This window comes from Stegostoma tigrinum, chromosome 23, assembly GCF_030684315.1.
Source record: "Stegostoma tigrinum isolate sSteTig4 chromosome 23, sSteTig4.hap1, whole genome shotgun sequence".
Classification (NCBI taxonomy): Eukaryota; Metazoa; Chordata; class Chondrichthyes; order Orectolobiformes; family Stegostomatidae; genus Stegostoma; species Stegostoma tigrinum.
In genome coordinates this window covers 9162444-9189575 of record NC_081376.1, presented here as the reverse complement: position 1 = coordinate 9189575, position 27132 = coordinate 9162444, and the positions used below count along the sequence as shown (strand labels likewise).

The 27132-nt window shown below is 40.2% G+C and overlaps 1 protein-coding gene across 3 annotated transcripts in view; it reads right to left on the bottom strand.

Moving 5' to 3' along the window:
- Positions 1-1445: 1445 nt before the first annotated feature.
- Positions 1446-27132, bottom strand: part of meiob (meiosis specific with OB-fold) — a 54899-nt gene continuing 29212 nt past the window's right edge. Inside the window, exons 10-14 of one of the 3 annotated variants that reach the window (XM_059653901.1) lie at positions 23031-23123; positions 14360-14513; positions 13301-13490; positions 7405-7491; positions 1446-2971 (exon numbers count right to left, since the gene is read on the bottom strand). In XM_059653901.1, the coding sequence (XP_059509884.1) occupies positions 2861-2971; positions 7405-7491; positions 13301-13490; positions 14360-14513; positions 23031-23123 (635 nt within the window). In that variant the 3' untranslated portion in view covers positions 1446-2860. Of the gene's footprint in view, positions 2972-6266; positions 6475-7404; positions 7492-13300; positions 13491-14359; positions 14514-23030; positions 23124-27132 lie in introns of those variants that run through there. The other 2 variants (XM_059653902.1, XM_059653903.1) reach the window with 2 other exon arrangements.

Here is a 27132-nt window from a genome sequence, read left to right as displayed (position 1 = left end):
TTTTCAACATTATGTCAACCAAATTCTGTACAAAACTTCTTGAAAAATAAACAGGGCAATATGATGAAAAACAAAAGGCCTGAATAAGTAAAGGTGTTTAAAATAGTTCTGTATAATAAACATTTCTAACCATCTGCATGCATTGAAATTAATAGGCTAAAATATGTGAAATTGTGTGAAAGACAATATTATTATTTTAAATATTAAAGGGGATGAATATTGGGAACATTACCCACATAGTAACATCAAGTGCAAAGAAATATCAACCTATGGTTTGTTCACAAATGAAACCGGTGTATTGTTCATATTTTTACCATAGTTGTTCTTTCCTCAAAGTTGGCAACAGAAAATATGTCAGTTTTCCAAAATTACATAAATCATGGCAAGTTACAAATGTACAGGAATTACCTCTCTGCAGAAAAAGCATGTGGTTACTTGAGATTAACATACAACAGAAATTTACAACTAATACAGCATTTTCAGTTCAAGGAAATTGTCATGTATCTTGAGATGGACCAATAGTTTTAAAACTTATACCAACATTTTAATTTATTGGCCAGAGGTGACATATTTGAAGCTGATGCTGACAACTTACACTTCAAAAACTGTGTTCATTGGTTAGGTTTGTTACAAAACAAAGCTAATGTGCTGCAAGAGTGTTTTATGCATCACCGGACCTAAAACATTAACTCTGATTTTACTTCACAGATGCTGCCAGACCTGCTGAACTTTTGTAGCAGTTTCTGTCTTTGTTACTGTCAAACTGTGTTTATTTTTGATGCCTTGATAATTGGCAGAAAAACCAGGGTGAGCTTGGGTCAGATCATTTGATGCACAGTGGTTTCATGTTCTGGAATGCCTGACAAGGAAAGGAAACTAATATATTAGTGACTGAAAAGAAAATTTGATATTTAATTGAAAATAAAAATATGTAGAATTATACCGGAACAGAAGTGGTTGGGAACTAATTGGATATAGCTCTTTCAATGTTGGGGAAAGGGCTCCTATGATGTATGGTTCTAGTCTATTAACCATGCAGGGTTGTCACCACTTTAAATATAGATTTCAGATGGTGGGAGACTAGGGCATACTGTAATTGTGCCTACACAAACAGATCTAATTGTCCCCATTTTACAATCTTCACCTTCTGTGCTTATTTTTATATTTTCCACTGTAACCTCATGCCATTTATAATGGATACAATCTATGTAAATGTTTACAATATAACTACACTCTGACAAGTGGTAGCTTTGCTATTAGGGTTTAGGATGTAATTAAAATATGGTTAAGTTTATGAAGGCTATTTTCATCATAAATTTAAACAGACGTATAGCTGAAAAAGTTGCAAAAGTATTTGCAGACATTGGATTTTTAATTTTTACTGAAAGAAGTGGAAAAATTGCGTTCCAGAATGATTTCAGAAATAAAAGAAAACGATTACAGATGCTAGAGATCTGAAATAAAAATGTAAAATGCTGAAACAGCATCATTGGACTCAAAATGTTAACTCTGTTTCTCTCTCCACAGATGCTGAATTTCTTTAAAACTTTCTAGTTTTATTATAAGGATATGTGACTCTCAATGGAGATTACATAGTAAGCACAAATTCAGAGGGGTTGGACTCAAGCTACATTCTACTCAGAGACAAAGGTATATATTATTCCCTGGAGAGTTCTATTTCAGTATCAGTGATGTAGGTGGAAACCTGTGAAACTCCACAAAAATCTAATTTTTATTGGCTGTTGTACACGTGTTGTATTTAATGCCTTAGATATCAAATGCCCAAGTTAACTTTGAAGTTACATTTAGATTGTAATATTACAACACATTCAAGACCATTTCAAGGTGATAAAAAAGTGTTAACCTGGTAATAAAACACAGCAGTGTTGAGAACAACCAACTGTCAAGTAGTAAAGTCTACCAATATTATCAAAACATGTTTTTCAGTGACAAAAGACTAGATCAAAGAAAGCTATGCTGCTAAACTGTCCAAAAAGGGGCTATCTCGTTAAAATAAAGAGCTAGAAGATTTTACAATAGAGATGTTTTACTTACCTAATATCAGAAATCATTGACTGTTTTATCAGTTAAAATATAAACTGACAAATTCCAAAGTTCTTTAAGGTGACAAGTAGTTATTGTGACATCACTAAATAAGTTAACTGACATTAAACACAGAAATGTGGAAGCTGGAAATCTGAAACTAAAACAGAAATTGCTGGTGAAACTCAGCAGGTCTGGCAGTTTCTGTGAAGAGAAAACAGAGTTAAGCTGAAAATTTAACTGCCTAGTGTTTGGATGTTCAAATCTTTATGCCAGCAATAATGGGGATGACACACAAGAGTGACACACTCTTATGTTTCTCGCTTATGCATTTTTCATCTTAATTTTTTCTTTTTTGTTATAAAGAATACGTTTGTTAATTATAGAGAGCACAGAAAAGGAGGATACATTGATAAGGTTCAACTAGAAGATTTGCAAATGTTCTAAAGTCCATGAAAATAATTCACAGGCTGTAGTATTTTAAAAAAGATAACAGATTGATCAAAGTCTGGCTACTGTAAGGAAACTATTGAGGTCTGATGCAATATGTGAACTTAGAAAGAATGGCAGCAAGTTCCAACATCTGTAAGTAAAATATTTTTCACCTTGGTCACACTGTTTTCTTGTTATACATTTACAGTAAACTGATTGGACAGAAACATTTTTTGTTTGATATTCTGATGTTTCATGAGTCTTTGCAACAACAAAATAAAGGAAAAAATTATCTAAAGACTAATTAGTCCAAATAAACTGGCAATAGAACTTCTGCATAATTATTTGAGCTCCAAGGGAATCATCAATATAATTAGCAGCTGTGTCAGAAAATTGCTAACGTGGACAACATCTGATTGGCCTCTTCAGGATCAGCTACTTTGCAGGAAAGTAGGCTCGTTCTCACACCATTTCTTGCGCTGCCTGATGCAAGTAACTATACACAATGACAAGAAAAAAAAGCATTTTTATAATGAGATAAAAACATGCAGCAGTGAATATTTGTATTGATTAATAAAATAACAAGTTAGGATGCTTAAAGTAAACTGTTCTTAGCTAAGTAATGAGAACTTAGTGACTTCACAACTTTTCATTCTGAGACATAGTAAATTAGGAAAAACAAAATTAGAAGTTAAAGAATAGATTTATTTTGCATACCAGGCAATATACATACAAAATCACATCAAAACAGACTCTAGGAATCTGAGGTAAAAACAGAAAATACTGGAAATACTCTGTAGATTTTCAGCGTAAGAGTTTCTCTCCGGATCTTACAATATTTTGGTTCTAGCATAACATATTCATAACTGAGCGATTCATTTAACCCATTTGATGGCTTGGAATAAACGAGTTGTATGAAAATGTATTATAACTATAGTCATCTTCACAGCTGCAGCAAAGCTGTGTGTTGGTGGAAGTGGTTGCACAATAAGGCCACAAATTGTTCAAATTGCATTCTGAATTCTTTTCACTGCTATTTTTTCAGCACCTGAAATTCCTATATACAAACAAAATATTGAAACAAAATTTTAAAAGTCAGAATTTTTTTTAATAACGTGAGCAGTTTTTAATCTCCTTATCGAATTAAGATATTCTGGTATTGGAAGCAGTGCAAGGAACATTCATTAGGTTAATCCACGTATGGAAGGATTTTTTTAAGAGGATAGGTTGAGTAGGTTGAGCCTGGACTCAATAGAGTTCAGAGGAATGAGAGGTGACCTGATTGAAATGTATGAGATTCTCAGAGGACTTAACAGGATAGAAACTGAGAAGTTGTTTTCCCTTCCAGGAGGGTCTAGAATAGTGAGCATAATCTCAGTAAGGCATTGTCCATTAATGGCAGAGATGAGGAGGAATTTCCTCTGAGGACAGTGAATCTGTGGAAATCTTCATCTGTAGAATGTACAGGCTCTTTCATTTTGTGCACTAAAGCAGAGATGTCTTTTTTAAATCAATAAGAGAATCAGAATTATGGAGGAAAGGTAGGAAAATGGAGCTAAGGATTATCAGTCAGCCATGATCACACTGAACATCAGCAGACTCATGGGACAAATTGCTTATTTCTATGTTAGTCTAAGCGGTACTGATTTCCTCCCATCTTGAACTTCACCAAATCTCTTATGCACAATGCTGCCTTTCTTGGATGATGGGGAGTGTTGCCAAGGTATCAGTAATCATAAAGCACCTAATATCACCTACTGTATTTACGTGACACGGCTTTTGCTACATTTATCAAATAAAGTCCCGATATCTAAGGTCCACATGAAGGCATTTCATAGACTTCCTCATTGGACTACATGCCCCACTATATGGAGGACTATGCTAAAACATCCCTTTTGACTGCTCACACTACTAAAGATTTTTTCTGTTTCTGATGTTCCCCACACAGGTTCACTGGATCCCACCATAGCAGGGAATATTGTCACTATTACCACAGTGCAATGGAGGTACAGAGAAACAGAGAAGAACTAAAAGTTCCAGCAAGTCTAAGACCAGCAGCAGACTCTAGCAACTGGGTGCCTGAGAATAGACGCACATTGCATCGAGAACACCGTATCATTTTCAGCTGACTTCATGAACAGAAAAAGATTCCATTCCATCAATATACAGGTCATCTGTGGTCATCGGTAACACATCTTAGAAGTCTGTGTCAGGTAATCTAGGAGCTTTCCTGATGCCTATATACCTGAGAAAGCCGATGTTCCTGCGTGTCGAATGAACCTCCTGAGGAAGTGGTGGGATGTGGGTACAATTACAATGTTTAAAACACATTTTGATAGGTACAAAAATAGAAAAGGTTTGGAGGGATATGAACCAGCAGCAGGCTGGTGGGGCTAGTTTAGCTTGGGACTATGTCCAACATGGACTAGTTGGACCAAAGGATCTGTTTTGGTTCTGTATGGGTCTATGACTCAAGGTGTATTTAAATTGGCTACTTTCAAAACCTAAATTTATTCGCGTTTGGGAGAAAGGTACCCAAAAGAGAAGGGATCCTTTATAAATTAACCTTGTTGCAACCATCCTTCCTCAACCAGGCGCATAACAGTTCTGTCACATCTGGAACTTCCCCAGGGCCTGTTCATAACAACAAGATTCCCACACACCAAGAAGCCTCTGGAGGTCCTTGCAATGGATTTTACAGTCCTTGATCCTTGTATTAATGGGACTGAGCCTGTTCTTATCCTCATGAATGTTTTCACGAAGTTCATGCAGGCCATTCCCACATGACCAAAAGGGTTCATGTATTTCTACAATGATAACATGCAATTGATTTGATTGTTTTGGTGTTGTCCGTCAGATTCAGTGACCATGGGTGCAACTTCAAGAGCAAAGGAACTGAACAAAGTCTGTGTTATTGATTAAAGCTGCACCATTCCCTATTGTTTACAGGGTAACAGTGTGAACAATTCACCCATACTCTGCATGGGGAAGCGATGGCGTGGTGGTATTATCACTGGACGGTTGATCCAGAGTCCCAGATAACATCCTGGAGAACTGGGTTCAAATCCCACTACGGCAGATGGGGGAATTTGAATTCAATAAACATCTGAGATTAAGAATCTAATGATAACCTTGAATCCATTGTCGATTATTGGAAAAACCCATCTGGTTCACTAATGTCCTTTAAGGATGGCCATTTCCTTCCCTACCTGGTCTGGTGCACATGTGACTCCATTTCCATAGCAATGTGGTTGACTCTTACCTCCCCTATAGGCAATTAGGAATACGCAATAAATGCTGCCTAGCCAGCACTGCCCTCATCCCATTAATGAATAAAGGGGAAAAAAATCTCCTGAGAGTAAATAGAGTAGCCCAAATATGTTTTAAGCTTGTAGGAGCATCCCACATTCAAGCACAGGCTTTTCTCCTTGCTACCTCTTCTTTGGATGAGACCCAGTCCTTCCTATGAACATTCTCCTTGAGCTCACCACACTTTTCATTGGAGATGGGCAGGTCAATGAGTGGATACCTGAGCTTCACATTAGGCTAAGTTAGGCATTCAAGATGGACTGAGGGGGAGAAGGAAAACATTGAATAACTGCAAGGCTGACAGCACTGCCCTTCCAAATGGCACAATAGTATCGGTCCATTGTCAGAACATTGGGGATCTGAATAAGATGCAGAATGAATGGAAACCTGAACTACACAGTTACCAAGCAGCTGAAAACTGCCTATATTAATGAACTGATAGTTGGATGGCATCCTCATAAAATGGTTCACAGTGGGGAGTTGCTTGAGACCATAAGTCTGATGGATGATGTGGAGGCAAATAGCTCACCCAGCAGTATTGCAGAACCTGAAGTATTAGTGTGATGGCTTGAGTGGAGTGGAGCCAGATCATGATGAGAAATCTTGCAGTGACCTGTGAGTTGTGAATTGAAGGGGTGCATCTTGTGTGAGAAGACTTTCTCCTGTCCTGGAAAATGGTACAGCGAAGACCTAGCAAGAAGCAGAAACTGAGGCAGATTCGATTGTAAGACTCCTGGAGACCTAACCCAGCTAAATCCCAATGTAAGATAATAAAGTGTGAAGCTGGATGAACACAGCAGGCCAAGCAGCATCTAAGGAGCCCCAATGTGAGTGACTTACCACCAGATCAGATGGAAGGTATCCGTACAGGTAAAAGCCCGAGAAGGTCCTTACAAGGAATGCTGAATATTACCTCAGCCCTTATCGTTTACCCAATCGACTGGCAGAAGAAGCGATTGCTGCCACTAACACGGAAACAACGAGTGAACCTGCTAATCATGCAACTGTTTGGGAAATGTTATGTTGTGTTGCCAGGACTGCAAATCTTAAGAACTGTGTACCAAAGCAGCAGGTGGCAGAAGTGAGGGAAGGCACTGAGCAGGGCAGGCTTTATTGTCAAATGGACTCTTTCTGGAGGAAAAGGTGAGTTTGGGGGAGGAGGTCTGTTAGGAAGAAGGATCAAACAAAGAATATTGTAATTTCACTGTGTTGCAATATTCAGCATTGGCAAATCTGATTTGTTCTGGTTTGCTGTCCCTCTGTTGGAACACTGTAGAAGAGTTTTTAACCCGGACCAAGATGAGGATATATCTTGCATGGAGGAAGTGGACTAAAGATTTCCTTTCCCATATTCTTTCTTTGTGGATTCAAATTGTATTATTTAATGAAGTTTGACTTACCTAACCCATTACCATAAATGGATGTGCCATTAATGTAGTGATTCAATGACCAGTATACACAGGCCACCATGAACACAGTAGTTCCTTCAAAGGAGGCTATTTTGCGCTACAGCAATCATAAAATATTGTTTCTTTTTATGTTAAATAGCATGATTTTTTTGTATGTAATATGCTGAAAAATATAAAAGGAGGCATAATTAAGTAAGAATAAAATCCAAACCTTTAGATAAATCTTGCATCTCTCCAAAAGGAATTTCCATTTTAATGATGTCCTCTGCTCTTCTGTTAAACTGCAAAACTCATGGGTCTAGGAATTACAGCATGATATGCACAGTTACAGTTTTGTAATTTTAAATCAAATAATTAACAGTAAATATCCTCATAGTTATATGCCATAATTTAATACAACAAGATCCTTTTCTCAATTACTCCCATGCTAGTAATTGGGTTTATTAGTGCTGTTTTCAAAGGTGCTACAAGTCTTTGAAGTGCCAGAGAGAATAGGATAATGGGTGGTGGGCTGTGAAGAGGACTAGATATTAAAGTACTGTCATTTTTAATACCTTCAGCCAAGCTGCTGGCCATGGCCCCAACAATGGCTGGCCTAATGACTATACTCCCTCATTGGAGTTAGATCATTGCAGTCAAGCTTCTAATTAGATTCTGCTGCCTGTTGTTGAGCGCCATATTGGCCTACATGGGGTGTGAGGTTTATTAATGAATGTTTAGGTGCTGTGGCGAGCTAAATTATGCAATGTTTCAAGCTGCTAGTACAGTTAGTAGAAAATAGTAATTGAAGATACATTCATTGATCTCGACAACTCATGAGGTCACTAAACTTCCAGCAGAGATAATGGGAACTGCAGATGCTGGAGATTCCAAGATAATAAAATGTGAGGCTGGATGAACACAGCAGGCCAAGCAGCATCTCAGGAGCACAAAAGCTGACGTTTCGGGCCTAGAACCTTCATCAGAGAGGGGGATGGGGGGAGGGAACTGGAATAAATAGGGAGAGAGGGGGAGGCGGACCGAAGATGGAGAGTAAAGAAGATAGGTGGAGAGGGTGTAGGTGGGGAGGTAGGGAGGGGATAGGTCAGTCCAGGGAAGACGGACAGGTCAAGGAGGTGGGATGAGGTTAGTAGGTAGCTGGGGGTGCGGCTTGGGGTGGGAGGAAGGGATGGGTGAGAGGAAGAACCGGTTTGGGAGGCAGAGACAGGTTGGACTGGTTTTGGGATGCAGTGGGGGGGGGGGGGGGAAGAGCTGGGCTGGTTGTGTGGTGCAGTGGGGGGAGGGGATGAACTGGGCTGGTTTAGGGATGCAGTGGGGGAAGGGGAGATTTTGAAACTGGTGAAGTCCACATTGATACCATATGGCTGCAGGGTTCCCAGGCGGAATATGAGTTGCTGTTCCTGCAACCTTCGGGTGGCATCATTGTGGCAGTGCAGGAGGCCCATGATGGACATGTCATCAAGAGAATGGGAGGGGGAGTGGAAATGGTTTGCGACTGGGAGGTGCAGTTGTTTGTTGCGAACTGAGCGGAGGTGTTCTGCAAAGCGGTCCCCAAGCCTCCGCTTGGTTTCCCCAATGTAGAGGAAGCCGCACCGGGTACAGTGGATGCAGTATACCACATTGGCAGATGTGCAGGTGAACCTCTGCTTAATGTGGAATGTCATCTTGGGGCCTGGGATGGGGGTGAGGGAGGAGGTGTGGGGACAAGTGTAGCATTTCCTGCGGTTGCAGGGGAAGGTGCCGGGTGTGGTGGGGTTGGAGGGCAGTGTGGAGCGAACAAGGGAGTCACGGAGAGAGTGGTCTCTCCGGAAAGCAGACAGGGGAGGGGATGGAAAAATGTCTTGGGTGGTGGGGTCGGATTGTAAATGGCGGAAGTGTCGGAGGATAATGCGTTGTATCCGGAGGTTGGTAGGGTGGTGTGTGAGAACGAGGGGGATCCTCTTGGGGCGGTTGTGGCGGGGGCGGGGTGTGAGGGATGTGTCGCGGGAAATGCGGGAGACGCGGTCAAGGGCGTTCTCAATCACCGTGGGGGGAAAGTTGCGGTCCTTAAAGAACTTGGACATCTGGGATGTGCGGGAGTGGAATGTCTTATCGTGGGAGCAGATGCGGCGGAGGCGGAGGAATTGGGAATAGGGGATGGAATTTTTGCAGGAGGGTGGGTGGGAGGAGGTGTATTCTAGGTAGCTGTGGGAGTCGGTGGGCTTGAAATGGACATCAGTTACAAGCTGGTTGCCTGAGATGGAGACAGAGGTCCAGGAAGGTGAGGGATGTGCTGGAGATGGCCCAGGTGAACTGAAGGTTGGGGTGGAAGGTGTTGGTGAAGTGGATGAACTGTTCGAGCTCCTCTGGGGAGCAAGAGGCGGCGCCGATACAGTCATCAATGTACTGGAGGAAGAGGTGGGGTTTGGGGCCTGTGTAGGTGCGGAAGATGGACTGTTCCACGTAACCTACAAAGAGGCAGGCATAGCTGGGGCCCATGTGGGTGCCCATGGCCACCCCCTTAGTCTGTAGGAAGTGGGAGGAGTCAAAAGAGAAGTTGTTGAGTGTGAGGACGAGTTCCGCTAGGCGGATGAGAGTGTCGGTGGAGGGGGCCTGGTCGGGCCTGCGGGACAGGAAGAAGCGGAGGGCCTTGAGGCCATCTCCATGCGGAATGCAGGTGTACAGGGACTGGACGTCCATGGTGAATATGAGGTGTTGGGGGCCAGGGAATTGGAAGTCCTGGAGGAGGTGGAGGGTGTGGGTGGTGTCACGGACATAGGTGGGGAGTTCCTGGACCAAAGGGGAGAAAATGGAGTCCAGATAGGTGGAGATGAGTTCGGTGGGGCAGGAGCAGGCTGAGACGATGGGTCGACCAGGGCAGGCAGGTTTGTGGATTTTGGGAAGGAGATAGAAACGGGCCTTGCGGGGTTGGGGAACAATGAGGTTAGAGGCTGTGGGTGGGAGCAGCACTATTTTCAGGTCCTCAAAGCTTTTATCTCCAGCCTTTTGCCTTTGCCTTCTGAGCCTGTGTCATTCAAAGTCACTCATCTTCAGAATTTCTTGCAATAGTTTTAAGTTTGCAAGAGTGGGATAAAACATGAGGTGAAGGCTTCAGTACTAATTGTTGGTGTGGGATGGCAGTACAGTGAATAGAACAATTGGTTGTGGTGCGATTATTAGGGTACACCATTTGTTGACTAAATTCCCAAACTTGTTTACTCATAGATCATTACATTTCTTCCTGCATTGCATCATTATTCTTGAAGCTGCACTATTCGCACTGACACTGTTGTTGCTTGTTCCTAAGTAGCCTCAAATTCAAAAGAAACCTGGGTATGATGGATCCTCAAGGGTGAGTAATTAAAACATTGAATCAAGTAAATTCTAGGTGAGGATCTGTAATTTGATACTTGACTTAGACAGATCAACAGTACTACACCTTTTACTGCCACCACACAGATTTAATTGCAGTACATCTGCTTTATGTTGCTTCTGTTGATGAAATGCAAATTAAATGCATGAAGTTTTATTTTTAGTTTCAGTGTTGGTGTGAAATGAAAACAAAAAATGCCGTAAATACGTAGCAGGCCATTGTTGGAAAAACAATTGATTCAAATTGATGACCGTTCATCAAAGCATTGGGAGAGCAATGGCCAAATACTTTTTCTTTTTGGAAACGAGTCTGGTTTACTAAGTAATAAGAACATGGTTTAGGTACAGATTAGATTCTCATCCCTTTTTAAGAGTAATTGAAATTTAAATCAGAACAATGAAAAACATATTAGGTGTAAAATTTTTTTTTAAAGCATAACTATTTTCATTCATATACAGAAATATCACTTTCTGTTGAAAGTCAAATATCATATCTACTTTTGTGTAAAAACAATATTCTATGTGTGGGGAATGGCTACAGGTAAAATTATTCCACAATGCAGCCTGGTTAATATTAAATCTTTCCCATATGAGCAAGGATATGAGTTACTTTGTCGTTCACAAAACGTTCACATGTGCATAATTTCAGAATTACAGCTCTTAAAAAAACTACTAGTTATGTTTTTAGTTGCACTGAGTGCTTAAGTATTCTATAAAATGCTTACTATGTGCATAAAACAATTTATTGTCATTGTGTTAGAAAAAAATGATAAATTATTACTCAGAAGCGAGCAGACAAAGAATACTGACCACTAGTGGGCAGTAGTGGAGTTGGAAATGTCCTAATAAATATTCTGGAATTTGAAAAATAGTCCAAGCTACTGGTAATGTACATTTTAATGTATACATTAAAAGTTGGCTGGATATAATTTCGAACCTCATCTGATATACATGCAGTTAATGTAAATTTTATGACTAACATAATTTTATATTATCAATCATTTAAATGTTACTCATGGAACTTTCTAAAGAAACCACATTACAAATAGCAACAATTATAACTAGCCATCTGTATATTCTTTGTTTAATTTCTCATATGAACAGTATAATTGTAAATACACCTGCAGTAGAGTGATTGAACCAGCACAACATTTACTTAAGGGCTACAGTTTTCTTTCCTTCTATTAGATAACTTTAATAACATGAATATTAATTAATTAAATTCATTAATGTGAATTAATTTAAAAAGAGAGGGATATAGTTGAATTTGAAGCAGTTCAGAGGAGGTTCACCAAATTGATTCCGGAGATTTAACATGAGGTATGTAAGTTTAAAAACGATCTGAGGGGCCGCCTTTTTTTAAAACACAGAGCATGGGGTGTGTACAGAATCAGCTGCCAGAGGAATTGGAGGAGGCTGGTACTATTACATTTAAAAGGCATCTGGATGGGTAGACGAATAGGAAAGGTTTAGAGGAATATGGGCTAAATAATGACAAATGGGACTAAGTCAGATTGGGATATCTGGTCAGCGAGGCAGAGTTGGGCCAAAGGGTCTATTTCAATGTTGTATGACTCTATGAATGAAATTCCCTGATTAAGCAATGTGACTGGCAGTGCAGTTGGGATCATCATCTTCAGTCTCTTAGTTACATGCAATACTGTAGCACAATGTCATTAGAATATATTCAACACATTTTGTGTGGGGTAACAACAGCGGCTCTGACTCCAAAATAACTTCGTCTTTATGGGAAAATCCTCATTTCAAAGTGGTCTTTACCCAGGAAAACTAGTAATAGCACGTTAAATCAAAATTATCCTAAAGGTTTGTATTATGACATTGCTAACTAGATTTTATTATGAATATTATAAATACAAACTTAAAAATCTAGACTTCAGTAAGGACATTGAATATTCTTGGTTTAGCTATAATTTATGATAGTAATATGTGCCAATACAAAACAAATGTTTTCTGATTAAATTTTTCTTTGATTTTTTTTAAGGGTAGTGCAGTCCTTTAATGATCCACAGAAAGAAATTGCATTTTATTTGCTTTTTGTATGGACGGTAACATTTTTAAGTATAATCACATTTTCACAGGTACAGCAAAATTGAAAAGTTGAATTAGCTAACTATGTTAAAATGAAATATTCACTCTGATTCTTAATAATATAGAGCTTTTTTTAAATATGAAATGTGTAAATGCAATATTTTTGAAAGGAAACAGGCAAAACACAAATTTATTAAAGAAACAATCTACAAAATAAAGTTTAAAGTTTTATCTGCATCTATAAGATGTTTTAAAAATTGACTTATTTCTTGCAGTTTTAATGCTACTGTTTCGAGTTTAGCCAATTTTTCTACATAACCATTCTTTGAAGTTCTTCATTAATTTACAGTGCAGTAAAGCAGTGATTCTCAAACTCTTTTGGTTAAAGGTTCCCTTTTCAAATAGAATAGCAATCAGAAATATTACGTCAACATCCCAAACCAATCTAAACTATAGTTCGATATAATTCTCAATATGAAGGTGCAGCATGTAGACAATGTTTTGGGAATGTATTTAATAGACAGATATTTACTTATAAATATTCACAAAACTGGTGGGCCCCATGTCTCAAATATTATGTCATTTCTCACTGTACGTTAGATGATCTCTACAGACCCCAATTTGTGAACCACTGGATATTGAAAAGATGCATCTACCAGTTGCTACATTGCAACTTTAATCACAACTCCAATGTCCCAGGTACTTACTGTGTAGCCAAGAGTTTTTTCAGCTATGCTTCCTGATAAGTTACACGATTGAAGAGTACCAGTATGATCAGATACATCCACCCAGAAATCAAAATTGGTGATTATACTTGAGGGACTCAGTGTGCCAGATGAACAGGAAGGATTTGTGCATACATTCGAACCAACATCAATCAAAAATCTGCACCTGCCACTTTGACATAAACAGAATTATGCATTTAGGACTCCCATGAAATATGGAACACAAAATAACTCTGCAATTCATGCTTACTGTTTTAATTATGCACCCTACTCCAGCCTGAACACTGTCATAATGAAACCTAATTATAACATTAGGAACAGCGTATAATCTTTCAACTTGCCACATTACAATGTTCTGGATTCAAAATCAAGTTCTACAATTTCAGATGATAATAATTTTTCCCATTTTTTATTTTGCACAATTTAACTAGGACTCTGGCTTCATAATTTCAGATCCTCCAGAGAGCACTGACACACCAGCTAAGTTACTTGGCGCTAAGCTCCTAAGCTGGAAAACAGGAAATAAATACATTTAAAAAGCAGGGCATGTTTTGGATAAAGTGCCCTAGTTTGCATGAATACGGTCAACTTCTCTCATTGTGCTAGGGAATCATACAGCAATCAGGGTAGGTGAAAATCAACAGGAGTTAAAACCTCCTGGCTGAGTGTTGTCAGTACGTGTGCTGCAGGACTTTTTCAGTTGTGTAATTTACTGTTCCCCAATATTGGAAGCTTTTGGCCAAAATATTATTTGCTTTCTAGCATCATTTCAGTTTTTCCTTGCTTTGTCATTTCTATTGAGAAGATATCTCCAAATTCAATATTATTGATAAATTGCAAAATAAATCTGTGCATCCAGTAAACATTTATTACCAAATTGTGACTACTGAACATAGAAAAGTTATGCAAATATTATGTGTACACCACACATCTATTTTCTGTCAAGACTAAAGATAAAACATGACTGTCATACGTTATGTACAGCACCACATAAAATTGTGCATCTTTAGTATACAAAATTAAAATTATTGTAATTCTTACCATTTAGATTTTATTATCTTTGAATTGTCAGAATCGATGTTAAACATGCTAATATAAGCATATATGATTCCATAGATAGGTTCTGCCTTGCCAACACTGTCCATTAGTTTATTTTTTAATTGCTGTACAGTGAAGACATCCACAATAGATTGTACTGCAAACATAAAATGAAAATAAGTAAATTAAGGTGGGATAATTCCTGAGCAGTATAAAATGTTCCTCTTCTACAATAGTAAAAGGAGTGCAGAATACACAAGTGTAACAAGTCATATAGCTCAATCGATGAAAGAAAATGTCAGCTGCCATTAAATTTACTCTTTAGATATCTAAGTAATGTGCAAACAAGAGCCCTTCAAAAAAAAAGTGTGCAAAAAGAGCCTTCATTATACAGTTACTGCACAAATAAACAGTTATATCAACTTGGGTGTTTCACATTTTATCATTGCCTAGGGTCCATAATTTTTTTTTTATTAGCATGTACTTTGTAATATGCTAGACCATGAGGAAAGCAGAAATTTGAATGTGGGCATATTGTACCTTCAGAAGTGGTTAACATGGAATTCGACAGGCTTACAGAGGTGGCAATGATGTAATGGTAATGTCACTGGACTAGAAATCTAGAGGCTCAGGTTAATTCTCCAGGAACACGGACTCCTAGGATAGCGGCTTGCAGAATTTAAATTCAATTAATAAATCTGGAATTAGAAGTTAGTCTACTGACAACTATTGTTAGTTGAAATCATGTCATGTCGATGAGTGGCTTGGATGGGAACTAACACTACCACTTGCTAGTTCCCTTCCAAGCCACACACTGTCCTGACTTGGAAATATATTGTCACTCCTTCAGTGTTGCTGGGTCGAAATCCTGCCTACATTATAAGTTGGATGTATTTTACTTCGAAAATCAGCCATACTTCTTTTTGAAACATGAGAACTTAAATCTTGTATGCCATTTTTAAAATGCGTGTGCACTGCATCGAAGTATTGGAACTCCTAATGGCATTGTGGGTCAACCCACATCTGGTGGACTGCAGCAGTTCAAGGTGGCAGCTCGTCACCACCTTCTCAAGGGTAATTAGGGATGGGGAAGAAATGCTGGCCAGTCAGTGGTGCTCATGGCTCGTGAGAATAAAAGAAGTTGTCATTAAAGCCCATCTGATTCACTAATGCCCTTTAGGGAAAGAAATCTGTCATTCTTACCTGGTCCAGTCTACATGTGACCCAAGACCTACAGACATATAGTTCACTCTAAACGCCCTTGGAGTTGTACTTAAATGTCACTCATTTGTAACAAACCACTTTGAAACCGAAAAAGAGGAATTAAACCTGACAGACTATCTTACATCGACCTAGGCACTGGAAACGATAATAACAAACCTAGCCTGTCAATACTGCGAAGTCCACTTTACCAGCATCTGGGGCTCATGCCAAAATGTAGAGAGCTATGCCATAGTCTAGTCAAGCAACAGCCTGACTTGGTCACTGAATCATACCTTATAGACAATGCCAAGGAAATATTGTCATTATCATTGGGTCTGTCCTGTCCCACCGGAAGTTAAAACCAGAGGTGGAGGTACAGTGATATACAGTCAGGACGGAGCAGTCCTGGGAATCTTCACTATTAAGCCAGATATGATGGTGTCTTTTGGCATTAAGTCAAGCATGGGCAAGGAAACACATGGACTTACCTCTTCAGCTGATGAATCAATACTCCTCCATGTTGAACATCAATTGGAGGAATAACTGAGGGTATCAGTACAGAAAGTCCTCAAGGTGGGGGACAATTTCCATCACCAGAAGTGGCTTGGTTGTAGTAGTGCTAGCCAAGCTGTCTGAGTCCTAAAGATGGAGTTGTTAAACTGGATCTGTGCCTGGTTATGAGGAAACCAACAAGAGGGACAACCTTAATTGACCTCTTCCTCATTTATCTATCGCAGAGTCACCTGTCCATACTAGTATCCAAACGGACAACTTTACAGGCCTTGTGGAGATTTCAACTTGCTTAAGTTACAACAATGAGCTATTTGCATGACAAATAGCAGAAGCACCATGTGATAGACAGAGCTAAGTGATCCCTCAGCCACCAAATCAGATCTAAGCTCTACATTCCTGCCACTTTCAGCCATGAATGGTGGTATACAATTGAACAGCCAACAGGAGGTGGAGGAAAATACACCCAAGATCCTTAGACAGCACTTTCATACCCACAATCACCCTAGAAGGGCAAGGGCAGCAGATACATGGGGACACCACCACCACCTCAAAGTTTCCCTCGAAGACAGTCACCGTCCTGACTTGGAAATAATACCACCATTCCTTCACTGTCGCTGGGTCAAAATCCTGGCTTTCCCTTCCTTAAGGCATTGTAGGTCAACCCACAATGCTTCAAGGTGGCAGCTCACCACCACCTTCTCAAGGGCGACCAGGGACAGGCAATAAATACTGACTAGTCAGAGATACCCACATCCCACAAATGAATAAAAAAGTACTTGTAGCTTCAATGATTCAGAAGTCCAGCACAGCAATTCAAAAAACAGATCAGAAGCTTTGCAATCATCTTCAACCACAAGTGCCAAGTGGAAGATCCATCTCAACCTCCTCCTTAGGCTCCTACTTCATAAAATGCTAGGGCTCAGCTGATTTAGATCACTCCACATGAAGTCAAAACACAGGTAAAGGCATTGGATACTTTTAAAAATGTGAGCCCTAACAAAATCCCAGCAACCTTGTTGATAATTTGTGATCCAAAATTAATCTTGCCCCCTTGCTAAGTGGTTCCAGTAGAGCTACAACACTGGTATCTTCATGGCAATGTGGAAATTGCCCAGGAATGTGCTGTCCACAAAATAGCAGGACAACTGCAAATTGGTCAATTATATTCTCATCAGTTTACTCTTAATCATGAGTGAAGTGATGGAATGAATCAATGACAATGATACCAAGCCCAGCAATAACCTGCCATCTGATGCTCAGTTTAGCTTCTGCCAGAGATATTCAACTTCTGATGTCATTACACCCTTTGTCCAAACATGGAGAAAACAGTTGAATTCCAGAGGAAAGGTAATATCAAGTCAGTCATTGACTCAGTACAGCATCAAAATGGTCTAGCAAAATTGGAGTCAATGAGAAACATGGGGGAAAACTCTCTAATGGTTAAAGTCATACCTACAACAAAGGTGTGCATTGGTTGGGTAAGAAAGTGTCAATGTCTTTCATTTGTGTATCAATCTAATTTAGGTTGGAATTTATAGTTGTCTGTAAAGTGAAATGTGCAGTTTAAAATTCTTTATTTGTAAGCATTGAGCAAGTTTATTTTTAAGGGGTTTATTGGAACAGTAGCCTAATTAAGAACTGGCTGAATCTGGACCTCATTAACTAAGTGAAATAAACCCTTTGCTTTGGGAACTACAAATTCAATAAGAGGGACCCTCTTGAGGCGCAATAGTAGTGTCCGCACCCTAGGTACAAGTCCCACCTACTCCAGAGATGTGTGATAACACCTCTAATAGGTTGACTAGAAAAACAGGTTGAAAATAAATAATAAATAAGTCTAGTTCAGCATTAGGCTGAGTGCATGAGGTTGCTAGATATTTGAGTGTCTAAATCTTCAAAATGCACAAACTTAATTTGCTTTGTAATTTGTAGTTGGCTTTAAAGTGAAATCTGCAGCTTAAAATTCTGTATTTTCAAACTTTGAATAGGCTTATTTTCAAGGGATGCATTGAAAGAGCTGGCTCTGGCAATATATATATAAGCAACCAACTTAGTGTTACTGAGCACTTGACGGTGTGACTTAATATTCAGTCTTGGAGTTGACTGTCTCAAGAAGTTCAGCAGAGGAACGAGTGATTTGGTTGCTTTTGTCTAAGCAAAGCGTCTGATTGAAGAGTATTTCTGATCTTTAAATTTAAAGTCAAGTATTAAGACTGTATACAGGTCGCTGGTACTTTTTTTCTTTTGTTCTTCTGTTAAAAAATAGGCTGTTCAGTGTAAGATTGATACGGATATGTTAAAAAAGGGAAAAATTTGAATGAAGTGTTAACAGTTGGGATTCTTTAAGTGTAAGTAACTAAGACACTGCAGTGATTTTGCTAATAACTTAATTCAAATACGATAGAGATGGCAAATTGGGTAACGTGCTGCAGATGAAGCATATCAAAGCAGCTGGACACCAACATTATCCACAGGGAACACATCTGTAGCAAGTGTTTGCAGCTTGAACAACTTTGGATCCAAGTTAAGCTGAATTCTGTGCAGCAGATATTGTGCCAAATCAGGGAGAGGAAAAGTTACCTTGATACTTTGCTCCAAGAGATGGTCACATGCCTTAGAGTAGGTACTTCAAACTTGGTCTTTGTCAAGGACAAGTGGGTATGGTAGGAGCTGAGGTGGGAATGGGGACCCATAGGACAGACCTCAAAGGGCCTCTGTCCTTGCAACTGTCCAACAATTACAAGGCTCATGCCAGCTGTGTAGCTGAGAATGATAAAACTAACAATCTACCACAATACCCCAATAGTAAATTTAAGGGGACAGATACTGTTCTCTGCAGCTATGAGTGAGAGTCCTGAAGGCAGTGTTAACTACATGGAACCAAGGTTAAGAACATCACCTTGGGCCTCAAGAGGAAATGGAGTGGAGAGGGGTCCTGTTGTCATCATCCATGTTGGTACTAATGATATTGATAAAGCTAGAAAGGAACTCGCCTAAGCTCCTTTGCATCTTCTAAACACATGATGTTTAATACTTAAAGAGCAAGGGCAGCAGATGCATGTAAGCACCACCACCTGCAAGTCCCCCTCAGACTCATACAAAATGTCTCGATTTGAACTTATATTCCTCCACCATTGCTGGTCAAAATCATGAAACACCTTTATAAAATAGCATCGTGGATGTATCTAACCACACTCACTCTCCGCTCCAAGGACTGCAGCAATCCAAGAAGGCAGTTCACTACTACTTTGTCAAGAGTAATTAGTGATGGGAAACTAATGCTTTCTTAGCTAGTAGTGCCTGTGAATGACTAAAAATGCCTTGTAAATGTTGATAATGTCACTTGTATTAATGGATCTCTTTTTATAACTAGGAAAATTAAAATGTTTTACTTTCATTGGCATCAAGATAATTACTTCATGGAAACTGCTTATTCTGTCTGATTTCATTGTGTGCTAGTTGATACATAAAAAATAAGTTGTTTAGAACTGCTGAGTAATTTTGCCCAACAGGCAAAGCATGTTAAGTTGTAAAGAATATATTGTGGGTAATAAATAAATTTTAAAAATTTTTATTCTGGAATATTTCATTTGTGCAGCAGTTCTTCTATTATGCACAAATTACCTACTATTTACAATTAAGAGTCTCCAAGCATAGAAAATTGCTTCAACTCAAATCCTGACTGATTAAACATTCAAATGTTAAGAAAAGCTATAATTTATACCAGATGTCTTTCCTTCAAGGGAGAGAAAACCAGGTTCTGCTAGCTTAACCATTTCAGAAATCCCCAGGGCTAGAAATTAGCTACTTCTGTCTTAGGGTATTAGTGTTAACATTCATGAAATCTCTAATATCAGTTCGTTCCTGCCAGTTTGTAGTAGCTTATTTTACATTCTGTTCGTAGTCAGTGAACCTCGTTAATATTATTTCATAATCATAGTATTTTGGCATCTCATTGATAAAATCACAAACATCTTGCCATTTATGCATTCATTAGGTGTTGATGCATATTCCTTAGGCCTTGGAAACTTTTCTTTGTTAGACTCTTTTGCATAATCAATTCACTGTCATTGTTTAATATTTGTGGAAAAAAATTGATACTCAGTAACCTTGATGCTGTTCAAAGACTTGCTGCCATATTAATAAAAGTCACAATTACTGAATAATGCTGCAGAATTAAAGTCAGCAGTTAATACTGCTTTTTATACTTACGTACATAATAAAAAAAGTGATAGTAAAAATGACAGTACAACTTCAAACATAGCTTGCTTCTGTACTAAAATCAAACAGTGGTCCTTTAAGTATTGATGTATCAATGAGTCAATAACTCACATTCCTTAACTGGCCATCTGAAATGGCTCTGTTCAAGCATGTCTATGTTTGGCTTAGGCTACTATGGTTATCTTGTCCCAGTTAAACTGATGGCCTTCATTGTCTAAATGTACCGATACTAAGGAGAGTTCATTGTGCCATTTTGCTGCTAGCTGATGTTCCTGTATTCTGATGGATAATTTCTTTCCTGTCTGTCCGATGTCATGTTTGTGGCGTTGTTGCGTGATATTTTGTAAACCGCGTTGGTTCTGCATGTTGTGGGAATGCGGTCTTTAATCCTTGTAAGTGTTTGTCATAGAGTGGCTGTGGTCTTGTTAGCTACCACGATGTCTTAGTAGTCTTAGGAGTCTTGTTGTCAGTTCTGATATGTTCCTGACGTAGGGCAGTGTGTTAGATCACACTGTGTCCTCCTGTTGTAGTCTGTTTTGTAAGCATCTGTGGATGAAATTGCAGGGATATCCGTTTAAAGTGAGGATCTTGTATAACAGTTCTTCCTCTTTCCTGTGTAGTTGTGGAGTGTTGCAGGGTATCCTAAAGCAGTTTGTTTGTGGATGCTGGGGTGGTTGCTTTGGAAGTTGAGGATTTGATACTTATGGATTGCTTTTCTGTATACTGATGTTTGGAACTCCATATTTGTCAATTGCTCTGCTTTAACATTCGGAAATGGAAGTTGATTGTTGTTTTCTCCTTCCGTTTTCAATTTGATCACTGTGAATACACCGTTGATGAGGTGGTAGGTCTCTTCTAATTTGTGGCAATTAATAATGACAAATATGTCGTCTACGTACGGGATTCACACTTTAGGTTGGACTAAAGGTGGGGGACAGTCGTGTGTTCTAGTCTTTGCATGACTGCTTGTGCGTTGAGTCCTGAGATGGGTGACCCTGTTGGTGTACCGTTGATCTGTTTGTATATCTGTCCATTAAAGACAAAGTGTGTGGTGAGGCATAGGTCTAGTAATTTAAATATGTTGTCATTGCTGATGGAGCTGCTGATCTGCGTTGCTGTCTCAACTAGTAATGTGGCCAGTGTTTCTTTAGCTAGTGGGACGTTGATTGATGTGAATAAAACTGTGACGTCAAAGGATATCATAATCTCGTCGTTGCTGATTTTTATGTTCGAGGACTTTGACGAAATCTTGGGTTGAGTGGATAGAATGGAGTGATCCGTCTACTAGGTGATTCAATATCTGTTGTAGATCTTTGGCCAATTTGTGCGACGGTGTGCCTGGTAGGGAAACAATGGGTCTGGAGAGGGATGTCAGGTTTATGTACTTTAGGCAGTCCATAGAAGTGGAGGGTGTTTGTGTCTTCCTGTTTCATTCTCATGAAGACTGTCTTGGTTAGCTGCCCTACATTCATTTGTCACTTCAGTGTTTGGGTGATCCTATTTCCTAGCTGCAGTGTTGGGTCTATCGCCACCTGTTGGTAAGCAGTTGTATCTGTGAGCAATGCCCGTGCTTTCTTAACGTAGTCTGGTTTGTTCATGACGGTCATGCACTCTTTGTCTGCTGGTAGGATTATGATATCCTTGTCTTTCCTGAGTTAATCCACTGCTTTTTTCTCTGCTGTGTTCAGGCTGTCCTCTTTGTTCCTTCTGTGCAGTGTGGGGAATGTGGATGGTGGGATGGCTTTTTGTGTTACATCTGTGAGTTTGTTGTCTTTTAATAAATTCTCCAGAGCAGCCATGAAGTCAGTTCTGTTTGCATCTTTGAGGTTACAGTTCAGTCCGTGTGATAGGACAGCTTTCTTGGTTCATGTGAGTTGTCTGCTGGGTAGGTTTCTTATCCATGTGTCCGGCTTGTTGTTGTCCTTGTCTTTGTCTTTTTGGTTGATCAATTTGGCGAGTTGCTCCTGAAGTTCGTGTCTATTCTTAGTTTTGGTTTTGTGCTGATTGATGGTGATGGCCTATTCTGGGGTTGTAGTCCATTGCTGGTCCGTAGAGTTTAGATACTGTGATTTTTGGCACGCAATTTCTCGTTTGTACTTGTGGAGTCGGTAATGGGCATCATTAATCACTGCTTGGTGAGCAAGTCAACAACATCATGGATTGCTTCAACATCTGAGGAGTCGCAAGTGATGCTAAACATTGAACACAGCAATCATCAGCGAACATCTCTACTTCAGACCTTGGACCGAAAGTCATTGATGAAGCAGCTGCAGATAGCTGGACGAAGAACACTACGCTGTGGACCTACGGCAGAGATAAGCTGAGATGATTGACATTCAGCAACTGCAACCATCTTCCTTTCTACCAGGTTTGACTCTAACTTGTGTGGTGACAGTAAAAATCAAAAGGCAGTCAGAGATTCAAACTTCTTGGAAAATGTTTCAATACTGCTGGATGACACAACTATTGCTGGATGACTGATGCAAGTTTCAAACAGATGTTGGGAAAAGGAAAATCTTTGCCACTGACATCAGTAGGTCTTTGTGTTCAACTTGCTTCACGGTTAGCAGAAATTCTATCATGTTACTGCTGATCGCAAGGTACAGCTATGTTTATCAAAGTTAAGTAAGGGGTGTTGTGTTGTCTAATATAATTTTTAAACCATTTTTATGGAATTTTAAAAGCACTGGTGAACATTACATTTGAAAATACAGTTTAATATAAAATAGTGACTTACAGTTAATTGATTCATTGCTTTGTTCTGGATCTACTTCATCATTTTCTGCATACTCTTTGGCAAAGTTAAACAGCAGGTTGGCTTCTTTTGTGTCTTCATAATTCCAGGTAAACACACAAAATTTAGCAATGACCCATTTTAGCACACTATTTTAGATATTTAAAGTTAACAATGTTCTGGTCAATCCAGAAAAAAAGCAACTAAATTATAAATTAGTCATTGGATTATAATCCAGTCACAAAACAGAAAAACATGACCTGCTTATTCAACGATGATGCAATAGTGAATAAATTACATATAATTCGCTGATCATAACCATATAGAAAAAGATATCAGTATGACATCATCGCAGACAAAATGCGAAAAAAGGAAAAGATTAAAAGATGGTTGAGTTAAAATGATTGAATCAAGAAATCTTTTTTATTATTGTATTACTTTCTATTTGTAGGATTATAGAACCATATTTGAAATACTGCCATTATAGGTAGTTTATAAATGGCGTTAACAAATAAAATTGTTCGGATATGAAGTTTAGGTATCCTGGAATAACTAATGCTCCACCACTGAACTTCCTCCGGGATAAAGGTCATCAAAAAAAAACTGGTTTTAAACTCCTCCAGGATTTATATAAACAATTTTGGCTGGAATAAGAATTAAGAATAATGGGACTGCAACAGTGTTAGAGTTACCACTTTTTTCAGATAACAGAATATAATCCATAGTTAAAATCAGTGATATATTACATAACACTCTTTGAAGTGAAGTGGAGGGAGATCTCCTGACATTTTAGCCAACATTTCTTCCTAAAGTATTAGTAAAAAAAAGTAGATTATAACCTGAATGCGAGTGTGTAGTATATTCACTATAACTGGAATTTCAAGACAGTTGAACTTGAGAAAGGAAGTGAACTGCCCTTGACATCAAGGCAATATTTTGCAGAGTTTGGCATAAAGGAATCCTAGCAAATTGCAGTTAATGAGAATCGGGGGAAAGCTTTCTCTTTTTGAAGGCATACTTAGCACAAAGGAAGATGGTTGCAGTTACTGGATATTAATCATCTCACTAGCAATACATCACCACATTGTCCTTGGTCCAACCACCTTTAACTGTTTCAGTGACCTCCCACCATCATAAGGTGAAGATATTTGCAGATAATTGTGCAACGTTCAGCACCATTCACAGCTATCAGATCCTGAAGTAGTCCATGTCTAAGTGCAGCTAGACCTGGGCTGATAAGTGGCTATCAAAGAAAAACTTGAAGGATGACCATGATATACTTGTTTACTGAGATATTCCACTGCTGTAACAAACCAAACCTCGAACAGGTATTCACTAAAACTGTTTGATTGGCATCCATCTAACACCCTGAAAATTCACTCCCATGACACTAAGACCCAATGGCAGCAGTGTGTACTTTTTAAACAATGCACTACGATAACTACGATTGCTTAGACAGCACTTACCAAGCCCACAAACTCTACCATCTAGAAGGATAAGGACAGCTGAATATGGGAAACGTTAACACCTGTAAGTTCCTCTCTAAGTCACACACTGCCCTGTCTTGGAACTATAGCTCTGTTTCTCCAGTGTTGCAGACACTGGGTCAAAATCCTGCAGTATCATATTGATATGCACTATCAACAGCACTGTGGGTGTACCTATGTCAAATGGACCAAGAAGACAGGTTACCACAACCTTCTCGAGGGAAATAAGGACAGGCAATTAACACTAGCCCAGCCAGTGAAGACCATACCCAACGAATGAATGAACAAAAAAATCTTGTTTATGGCATCTGTTTGTAATCTATTAGTATCTGGAATTAATGACTCCTTCTTTACCATACAAAGGTCCACGACATCAAAATATGTTACACTAGCAATGCAGAATATACTTTTTATGAGATAACACGGTGTGAGGCTGGATGAACACAGGAGGCCAAGCTGCATCAGAGGAGAAGGAAAGCTTGACGTTTCACTTTGGGACCGTTCTTCAAAAATGGGGGAGGGGAAGGGGATTCTAAAATAAATAGGGAGACAGGGGGAGATGGATAAAGGAGAAGATAGGGTGAGAGGAGACAGACAGGTCAAAGAGGTGGGGTTAGAGCCAGTGAAGGTGAATGTAGGCGGGGATTTGGCGGGCGGTGGGGATAGGTCAGTCCAGGGAAGACGGACAGGTTTGGGGGGGGGGGGGGTGTAGATGAGGTTAGTGGGTAGGGAATAGGGGTGGGAGGAATAGTTAGGGAGGCAGGGACTAGCTGGGCTGGTTTTGGTATGTGGTTGGGGGAGGGGAGATTTTGAAGCTTGTGAAGTCCACATGGGAACCCTGCAGCCCAAGGGTATCACAAAGTGAAATATGAGATGCTGTTCCTGCATCTTTCGGGTGGCGTCATTGTGGCAATGCAGGAGGCCCAGGATGGACATGTCATCAGAGGAGTTGGGGCGGGGGGGGGGGGGGGGGGGGGGAATTGAAATGGTTCACGACTAGGAGGTGTAGTTGTTTGTTGCGAACAGAGCGTAGGTGTTCTGCAAAGCGGTCCCCAAGCTTCCGTTTGGTTTCCCTGATGTAGAAGAGGCCACAACGGGAACAACGGATACAGTATATCACATTGACAGATGTGCAGGTGAACGTCTATTCGATGTGCAAAGTCGGCCTAGGGCCTGGGATCGGGGTGAGGGGGGAGGTATAGGGGCAGGTGTAGCACTTGCTTCGGTTGCAGGGAAAAGTGCCGGGGGTGGTCGGGCTGGAGGGGAATGTGGAGTGGACAAGGGAGTCACAGAGAGAGTGGTCCCTCCTGAAAGCACTTAAGGATCGGGGCTGGGGGGGATGTCTTTGGTGGTGGGGTCGGATTGCAGATGGCGGAAATGTTGGAGGATGATGTGTTGGATTTGGAGGTTGGTGGGGTGGTACATGAGGACAAGGGGGATTCTGTTTTGGTTATTATTGCGGGGACGGGGTGTGAGAGATGAGTTGTGGGAAATGCGGGAGACACGGTTGAAGGCATTTTTGATCACTGTGGAAGGTAAGTTGTGGTTTTTGAAAAAAAAGAGGACATCTGGGACGTTCGGGAATGGAATGCCTCATCTCGGGAGCTGATACAGTGGAGGCGAAGGAACTGGGAATAGGGGATGGCATTTTTACAGGAAGGTGGGTGAAAGGTGGAATATTCTAGGTAGCTGTGGGAGTCGGTAGGCTTAAAATGGATATTGGTTTCCAAGTGGATGCCAGAGATGGAGACAGAGATGTCCAGGAAGGAGAGAGAAAAGTGTCAGAGATGGTCCAGGTAAACTTAAGGTTGGGATGGAAGTGAAGTGGATGAACTGTTCGAGCTCCTCGTGGGAACAAGAGGCAGCGCCAAAACAATCATCAATGTAACGGAGGAAGAGATGGGAGATAGGGCCAGTTAAGCTTTGGAAGAGGGATTGTTCCACATACCCTACAAAGAGGCAGGCATAGCTTGGGCCCATGCGAGTACACATGGCCACCCCCTTTGTCTGTAGGGAGTGGGAGGAATTAAAGGAGAAGTTGTTGAGGGTGAGGACGATAAGCAGATGAGGGTGTCAGTGGATGGGGACTGGTAGGGTCTGCGGGACGGAAAGAAGGGGAGGGCTTTTAGACCATTGGCATGGGGAATGCAGGTGTATAGAGACTGGATGTCCAGAGTGAAAATGAGCTGTTGGGGACCGGGGAATTGGAAGTTCTGGAGCAGGTGGAGAGCGTGGATGGTGTCACGGACATGGGTAGGGAGTTCCTGGACCAAGGGGGAGAAAATGGAATCCAATAGGTGGAGATGAGTTTGGTGGGGCAGGAGCAGGCGGAGATAATGGATCGACCAGGGCAGGCAGATTTGCAGATTTTGGAAAGGAGATAGAAACAGGCGGTGCGGGGTTGGGGAACGATGAGGTTAGAGGCTAAGGGTGGGAAGTCACCTGAGGTGATGAGGTTGTGGATGGTTTGGGAGATAATGGTTTGGTGCTCGGGGGTGGGATCATGATCCGGGGACGGTAGGAGGTAGTGTTGGAGAGTTGACACCTGCCCTCAGCAATGTACAGGTCAGTGCGTCATACTACAACTGCACCTCCCTTGTCCGCAGATTTAATGATGA